The sequence below is a fragment of the Gopherus evgoodei genome, chromosome 4 (genome assembly GCF_007399415.2).
Source record: "Gopherus evgoodei ecotype Sinaloan lineage chromosome 4, rGopEvg1_v1.p, whole genome shotgun sequence".
Taxonomy (NCBI): domain Eukaryota; kingdom Metazoa; phylum Chordata; order Testudines; family Testudinidae; genus Gopherus; species Gopherus evgoodei.
This window is the reverse complement of record NC_044325.1, coordinates 124,764,675-124,773,889: the sequence shown is the minus strand read 5'-3', so window position 1 is coordinate 124,773,889 and position 9,215 is coordinate 124,764,675. Positions and strand designations below refer to the sequence as shown.

General features: G+C 45.1%; 1 protein-coding gene across 1 annotated transcript; it reads right to left on the bottom strand.

Annotated features, from left to right (window-relative positions):
- Positions 1-6,219: 6,219 nt before the first annotated feature.
- LOC115650657 (olfactory receptor 1019-like) lies at positions 6,220-7,168 on the bottom strand. Its single transcript, XM_030560911.1, is given in 2 exon segments — positions 6,220-6,871; positions 6,873-7,168. Coding segments are annotated over 2 exon segments (948 nt in total).
- Positions 7,169-9,215: the final 2,047 nt, after the last annotated feature.

The window sequence follows — 9,215 nt, the reverse complement described above, 5'->3', positions numbered from 1 at the left end:
CACCTCCGAACCAAGATCAGGGAGCTGCAGTGATGTGGGCAGGCAGACGGCTCAGGAATTCTATCCCTTCCCTATAAGGAGAGGAAGTAAAGAAATGATGGAGGTTAGTTTTTTGGGGACTCGCCCGCTGAATCAAGAAAAGTCTTTAGTCCACTGAGCCAGATGTTCAGAGCTGATCATTCCAGTTATCTGAGAAAATGGAGACACAGCATAAATGTAAGAACAAGTGAGTTAACTATGCCCCAACCATGGGCATTGCTGGCCTCTAAGCACAGCAGTGAATAGTGACTTTTGACTATTGCATGGGAATGTCTGACAGAAACTCTCACCCCTTGTTTTCAGCCTATCAGAGCTCTTCCCAATTCATGCAAGGTGAGCTCTGTGCTCTGGCATTTCAGTTCTGAGTTACTTAGTGTGACCCAGTTACTTAGGGTGATAATTAAGCCTGGTCAGAAAATGAAAATCAGCTTTGCATTTGTTTGTATGAAATCCCAACGTCATAGTATAATGCACACACACACACATACACGCACCTGTAAACTGCTGCTTTCTCCAAAAGATGAGGTTTTTTTTCCCTTTAGCACAAGACATAGAAAGTGATGCTTTCACTTCCAAAGATCTTGGTTCAATCCTCACTGATGACTGTAGTGTCTGAATTTGTATGCAGGCATGATTCAGTCCAACTGCATGTACCTGCAGAAGACAGAGAGATGTTTCTTTGCTTTCCCATCAAGAGAAGCTGCTGCTCTGGAGAACTCAGGAGGTTTTACACTGCTCTTGGTGACCTGCGGGACCTGAACCCTGAAGCAATTGTGTTCACCAAGGTGCAGGACACATTTAAAACACACTGGGTCAGCCAAAACCACCCCGAATGTAACTCGTACCCTGGGGTTTAATCTGTTGCACCCTTTGCTTTGTTTGTTATTAAACAGTCCCATTTCTGCAGAATTACCCAGGGTAGAGCTAGGGGTACATTTCATTCTGCTGCTTTCACTGGGAGCTGGGTGAAGAGTGGAGTGGGTGTGATGAATATCATGAGAGTGGGGAGAAATGGAGATTGAGGGAGAAAATGGGATGTCAAGGGAGTTACCCCAGTGTAAGATGTCTGTGTCTCCAAATCCCCTCTTATCCTACAAAATGATCTTCTTGTCCTTCTTCCAGCGCCAAGACTCTAATTACAGCAAACCCACCCCGGAATCGGTCTGGTATCCCATGCTGACCCCCAAACGCTCTGCTGAATAATTTTAACCAACAACATCTCCTTTATTTATTTATTTTTAATTCTCCCTTTGCTCCCCTCCCTTTCACATCTCCCCATCTCTTTTCCCTAAGTCTTTCCATGGTAAGATTTCCATTCTCCCTTCCCTCTCTCTCAGAGCTAGATTGTCAAAGACCTTCCTCAGCTAGGGAGAATAAGGCCTCTCCCCTGGCCCCTTGCTCAATGCTGCTCACCCAATACACCCCTCTGAGAGCAAGCAGGTGGGGAGGATGACAAGGAGTGGGAGGAACCCTGGCTCCAGCCCCTTACTCACCAGCTAGAGAGTAGCTGACTGCCTGCACTCTGCCTGGTGGGTTAGGGCGTAGGCTGATCCAGGATGATTAGTTATTCCTCCCCCCATGAAGCATGACAGAAACTGTGACTCCTCATCTCCTTGGGTAGGGCAGCTACCTACTGACCCATACTCAGGGCAAATTGTAAGGTTACAATCTAGCATTGCATCTCCTTCCATTCATCCCTTTTCCCAAGTTCCTACCGCTCTCTCTTTCTCTAACTTGTTCATCCTCAGTCTTCTCCTATCAGCTCCTTCACACTGCCCCCTACTCCTCCTCTAACCCTGGTTCTCAGGCTATTTCCACCTCCTCCTGTAGCTGTCACTCATCAGAGCTGGTGCCCTTTGGGATAGGGAATCTCTTTTGTCCAATAACATAAGTGTCATAGAATCATAGAAGATCAGGGTTGAAAGAGACCTCAGGAGGTCATTTAGTCCAACTCCCTGCTCAAAGCAGGACCAACACGAACTAAATCATCCCAGACAAGGCTTTGTCAAGCCAGGCCTGAAAAACCCCTAAGGAAGGAGATTCCACCACTTTCCTAGGTAACCCATTCCAGAGCTTCACCATCCTCCTAGTGAAATAGTGTTTCCTAATATCCAATCTAAACCTCCCCCACTGCAACTTGAGACCATTGCTCCTTGTTCTGTCATCTGCCACCACTGAGAACAGCTGAGCTCCAGCCTCTTCGTAACCCCCTTCAGGTAGTTGAAGGCTGCTATCAAATCGCCCTTCACTCTTCTCTCCTGCAGACTAAATAACCCCAGTTCCCTCAGCCTCTCCTCATAAGTCAAGAGCTTTAGGGTCCAGAGCTTTAGTCTTGTGATGTGACTCAGTTACAACATCAGCAGCTCAAATGCACTGCAAAGTTGAATTCTCTTCCTATAGATCCCACGACTCGGTTATTTCTGTAATACAGATGGGCCTTTACGGCACAGTACTCTCATGGAGAATGTCATAGCAGCAGCCCCTTGTCCCTGGTCAAGTTAATAAAGACAGAATTTTCATTATTGATTTAGTTGGTGTTGGTCCTGCTTTGGGCAGGGAATTGGACTAGATGATCTCCTGAGGTCTCTTCTAACCCTAATATTCTATGATTATCCCTCTGCCTTCTAGTGTTTTCACACAGGATGGCAAGGCTCTGTCAGAACCTAGATTCATAGATTTCCAGGTCAGATGGGACCGTTGTGATCATCTAGTCTGACCACCTGTACAGTGCAGGCCAGAGAATTGCCCCCAAATCATTCCTAGAGCAGATTTTTAAAAAACCCTCCAATCTTGATTTTAAAATTGTCATTGATGGAGAATCCACCTCGACCCTTGGTAAATTGTTCCAGTGGTTAATTACCTTCACTGTTAAAAATGTGCACCTTGTTTTCAGTCTGAATTTGTCAATGGTACGGCATGTCTTTAGAGAAGTCCTGTTACAGTGAATGAATGTCTCATGGTGGAAAGAGAAATAAGTCCCTCAGCCATTTATGAATGTGGGGTAGGGGGTGAGCGTGGAATTAGGGAAAGCTCTGTCTCTTGTACTCTCATAGAGACAGACACCCTCCTTTCCACTGGGAGATGTTACATTGCACTTCATATGATTTTCCAGGATGAGCCAAATCTTTCCTCCTTTTCTGGCCCCCGTGCATCAGGCTGGTAGCACGAAGGGGGGGCAAAGCCAACCCAGTCACCAAGTTGAGGAGTCCCCTGCCATGAGTGAGTTGCTGGGTAACATATAGTAGGGGTAGTCATATCTGTACCATTATCCCTTGCCCGTCACCAGTTTAGGGGTGTGGCCAGAGAAAAGAAGGTGTGGCCAGAGAGCCCTCGTGCTCTATTGAGCCTGTCCCAGCACACTACAGCCTCATTCCAGAGCAACAGTATTTAAATACACAAACCAGCCCACCCTAAGGGAATTATATTAATTATTGTTGCAAAGAGCAAGAATTCTATTCAGTTTTACATTTTCCCCACTAGGTGGCAATAGCACCACTAGGGATCCCCTGCTGTTGAGGGGCTGTTGATCCATTGAGACTCAGTGGAGTTCCGAGGCAACCCTAAGTTGTAACGGGAGGGCTGAACTGAGCCAAAGGCTGGATTGGGGGCCACCAAGGTGCCCAGCTGAAGCCTGATCCCTATTAAGTTAGCAGACATAAGAAAAAAATGTCATTAAACAACAGCTCCGCCCGTGTCACATCCACCTCCCCTCCCACACAAGCTCTTAGGGCTCACGCCAGCAAACCACTTTCGCAGATGCTTAGCTGGGCTAACATGAGGAGCTTTACGGAAATCAAGAGGCTGATGCATGAGCTTCAAATTAAGCACACGTGTGCTTGCAGCATCAGGTCCTTAGTGAGCTACAAGAGCGAATAGAAAATCACCAGCCAGTCATAAAACCATCTACATGCAGCGGGTGTAAGTGATGAATCAATGCCACCAAAGAATTGCAGCTCTTTGCTAGGCTGCACTCAGGGCCTTGGTACGTGGAATCCTGCCACAGAGCACACTGGTCAAGAGCACACCCAGGTCCAGCTAGCTGATTGTGACCTCACTCACAATGGTGACATAGGAAGAAGAACATGGGAGTGGAGGGAGCGGTCAATCTTGACAGGTGTTTGTCTAACCTCTTATTTCATCCCTTGTCACTCCCTTGACTTCAGAGGTGTTGCTCCTGACCTCGAGCAGGATAAGGGATATCAGAATCAGGTTGTACAGTGGGGTCTGCCTGAGAAAACTTAACTCAGGGATCTTACCTGCACTAGGAAATTTACTACCTGCTAGGTGCAATGCAAGCTAGTCACCGCTGCACCGCTGCTCCAATCAAGGCCGAGATGCCCATGGGTTTCCACCGCATTCTGTGTAATTAAACATGCCAGCAACAATTTTCAAATTAGAGTGTTTGGATGTCTCCCTTTTGGGTATGGAACGTGAGATGCCCTCACAGGGCCTGGGGGAGTGCTCAAGCATGTTCTGAAAATCAGCCCTTTTATGCAAAAAGAACAGGAGTCCTTGTGGCACCTTAGAGACTAACAAATTTATTTGAGCATAAGCTTTAGTGGGCTTTTGTGGCTGAGCACGCCATAAATTTAAGGCACTAGTCACTCTTTACACTCTTGGTCTCCACGCTGTGCAGGATATGGCATGATTTCAGATAGGCTGTAATACCACTATTAATAACATGGCTACAACAACAGGCAAAGTATTAACAGTGTCTAGAAGGTGCTATCGTCACCTAGTGGGAAAAATGTCAAACTGAACATAATTCTTGCTCTATTATCCTGTTAGGGTTGGGTTTGTTTGCTTTCCTACATCAATACTGTTGTTCTGGTATTAGCCTGTATGGATAGGGTGACCAGATGTCCCATTTTTAAAGGGACAATTTCATTTGAGGGGACTTTTTCTCTTACCCTCCACCCCCATCCTGTTTTTTCACAGTTGCTACCTGGTAAGCCTATGAATGCAGGAAGTGTTGTACATAGTGCAAATATGCTGTAAACTGCAAAAAGTCAGCACACAATGCTACTCATTGAGTTGAACCTGAGCTTCAATATTCTTCCCGCTGGAATCCTGAACACAGTAAATTCCTACACTCTGTACCCTGGCACCTCTTGGCTCAGCAGTTCATAGACCGGCACATCTGGGCTTTCTGCATCCGTTACAAATGTAAAAAAAAATTGCTTGAGCCTCAGAACCTAATTGCTTGAGCCCTGGCACCTCATTCATTACAAATTAAGTACAGCCTGCACGAGTACTGTGTAATGTATTTTATTTCCTTCCTCCTGTATTACCCACATTTCCTTGTCCCCCAAGGGGAAGAAACACCATTTTCTCTATTAGGTTATGTTAAGAAGGCAGAAAAACTGTGATTTTTATAGAGAGGATTTTTAAAATATTTTATTTGGGATAAAACAATGATCTTTACAATTAGGCCCCATTTTATGAAAATGACAAGATGAAAATATGAGTTATTCAAAGAAGCATAGCAGCATAAATGCTCATATCCATCAAATACACTATTATCATGTAGCCCAGCAGTGCCTGGCAGGCTCATGGTGCTGAATGCTGTACCAGCACCTAGTGGAGACAAGTCCTGCCCCAAAGAGCTTGCTGTTTAAATAGACAAGACAAATGAAGCATTATCACCTCTGCTTTACAGATGAAGAACTGAGGTCCAAAGAGGAGGAGTAATTTGACCAAGTCCATGGAGGGAACCTATGGTAGACTTCAGAGCTGGATTCAGGTCACCTGAATCCTGAACTAATGTTTTAACTACAGAAGCATCCTTTTCAAGTGTGGTGCTACTAACACTCTAGCAGAGCTTTGTGGGATGCTATGCTTCTTGAGTCAGTCTCCCTGTCACTTGCAGCTAATAAAGATCCCACAGTACAAGGGGTAACACTAGCATTCGGGAATGTTATTTACAGGACATTGATCAAATTCCATCCCTGGCCAATATATTCTACCTCAGTAACATCCCCCTCCTCATTTCAATTGGAGCTGCTAGGTCTAGCTTTTAAAAAGTGCCTCCTGGTTTTGGATGCCTCCAAGTTTGACTGTGCAACCTTAAACATATGAGCACAGTGAACCTGCTCAGTCCCATCTTTTGCAAGGTGCTATCATCAGTTATGCTGCACTGTTTTGCCTGCCTTTCATCCCTGCCCATTATTCTGAGACATGTTAATGTAGAGAGGATGAAAAATAATTTCTCGACATCACTCTCCCCAGGGTGTTCTTCACTTCCTTGTTCCTCAGACTGTAGATGAGGGGGTTCAGCATGGGGATCACCACCGTGTAGAACATGGAGGCCATTTTGTCAGTGTCCAGGGAGTAGCTAGAACTGGGCTGGGTGTACATAAAAAGAAGAGTCCCATGGAAGATGGTGATACACAGGAGGTGGGAGGCGCAGGTGCTGAAGTCTTTTTGTTTCCCCTCAGCCAAGCGGGTCTATATGATCATGAGGAGGATGTAGAGGTAGGAGACCAGGATCAAGAGAGTGGGACTAATCTCCACCACGCTCATAGGGATGAAGAGCAGGAGCTCGTTGAGCCATGTGTCAGAGCAGGAAAGTGCTAGCAGTGCGGGAACGTCACAGAAGAAATGATTGATGACATTGGAGCTGCAGAAAGACAACCACAAGATGAAATAGGTATGAACTAGCGAATCCACCAAACCTATCGTGTATGCCCCAGCTACCAGGCTGACACATACCCGCCTGAGCATGATGATATTGTAAAGCAATGGCTTGCAGATGGCCACACAACGGTCATAGGCCATTGCGGCCAGGAGGAAGCACTCCGCATCCAAGAAAGAACCGAACACATAAGACTGCCGCACACCCAGCAAAGGAAATGGCCTTGTCCTCTCTTAAGAAGTTCAGCAACATCTTTGGCGCAATGGCAGAAGAGTAGCAGAGGTCACAGAAGGACAAGTGCCTGAGGAAAAAGTACATGGGGGTGTGAAGCTGGGGGTCAATCTTGATTAACACGATCATCCCAAGATTGCCCAGCAGGGTGACGGTATAGATCATTAGGAACACCATGAAGAGGACAACCTGCAGCTGTGGACTGTCCGTGAATCCCACGAGGATGAACTTATGGACCATGGTGCTTCTGTTTCCTCGATCCATGTCAATAGTGTGTCCGTTCTCTCTCCTGCCTAGATGAGATAGAAGGCAAATGGTGAAACTCAGTGGGCGTGAGACACAGTCATTGAAATGAATTTCCGCTAAACAACAGATACAGATGCAAATGACTTTGGTTTTATTCTGAATCAGAATAAAAGGCAGCATATGATTTTTTTTTCACTCAGTGGAAAGTTCCAAAAAATATTGATTTGGAAATGTGGAAATGGTTCATTTTGACACTTTCAAACAGAATGTAATATTTTGACATTCTCAGATCAATATGTTTTGTTTCATCTTGGTTTCACATCAGTCTCCATCCTCCTGGTCTGCATCAGGCCTCCATTCTCCTCTATGGGCCAAACTCCAACTGGACCATATCTCCCACAATGCACCTGTACCCCTTTCGCAAAGGATTATGATAAATTTTGTACAAAGTGTGCTTTGTAAGGTATCATTTTAAAGCTTATAATGTGCTCATCATTATGGTCATCTCCCATGATGCCCCATAGCAACTGAGGCAAACTCAGATTAACACTGAACTGACCTGAGACAAAATACTTCAATTCTGGTCAACGAACCCAAATATTTAGATTGTGTTCGACCCAACCTAAAATGACATATTTCTTTTCCGTTTCCCCGATGGAAAATCCAAAAAAATAGACAACATCAAGATTATATTTTCGTTATTGTTCTCTGGCTTTTTTTTTAACTGCTGCTGCATATTGAGCAAGGGTCTTCCTTGAATGTTCCCCAATGATGTTCAAGTCATTTTCTTGGGCTTCCCACTTGTTATAGAATTTAGCCATGTAGATTAATAGTTCATCACTCCTCCACCTTTCCCCACCATACTTTGTATTAATGCAATGAAATACATCTGACATCATGTTCCTCTAGCTGCTGAGAAGGACTCCCCTCCCCCACAGGTCTGCCCATGGCACTCCATCCTGACTTGCAGCCCCCTACCACCCCAATCCTGAGTTTTACAACACACAGCTCTGCCAATACCCTTCGATCCCAACCGGCGGGCCCTAGACCTGGGCTCCCCGCATACACAGTCTGCTCTGCTAATGCCCCTTAGTCCTGACCTGCAGCCCCACTGCTATGCCAGTCCTAGGTTCCCTGACCCACTCACTCAGCTCTGCTGCTGCCCCTCAGTCCCAACCAGCAGCACCTCCACCATCCCACACACACAGCTCTGCTGGTGTAGCCCACAGAATCTCTTTCTCTTCCACCTGATTCTGTTCCTAATGTTTACCATCAATACCACTTCGGTGGCACATGTGCGTAAAACTTCAGGGCCTACATTTTCAGAAGCTTTCTCTCGTTTCGGTGTCCAGAATGAGGAGTGCACATTTCCCCTGCTGTGTAGCACTGATGGGCCAGATTCTCAGCTGATGTAAATCATCATAGCCCTATTGGCATCAAGAGAATTACAATGGTTCATCCCAGCTGGCCCATCCCAGTGATGAGGAGATTGTCCAGAACAATCACCATGTGGGACAGTAAGAACAGGACAAAAAATACAAGCTGCTGAGAGTGGGAAAGTCCAAGGAAAACAAATTCCATCACCTCTGTGTGGTTCCTCTGATCCATGGCTTCAGTTCATGCCTTTTATAGAAAAGCTGGGTGGGGAGGGGAGAGAGAGGAAGTTACAATTACACTCATGGCTGGTGAATAAAGAAGTCCATTGTACAACATCAAGATTCACACATATAAATAAACAAGCAAAGATATTTATATAGTTGTGTGAATAACAGAAATGTTGGTTGTGCTGCCATTCCAAAAAAAATGGGGGGACCTAATTGTTTTAGATTGAACTAATGTTTTTTTTCTTTCAAAATTTTCACCAAGATGAAATTAGAAAAAAAATAGAGGTCAAAGAAACATTTTGTTTGACCTGAAACAAACTGTTTGGCTTGATTTCAAGCATTTTTGATGTTTGTTTATTTTTTAAATAAAAGTATAGGATGTTTTCAAATGAAATGTCATTTCAAGAAAAAAAACTTCATTTTTGCGGAATTATTTTGAGAGTTTTTTTCTGACCGACACA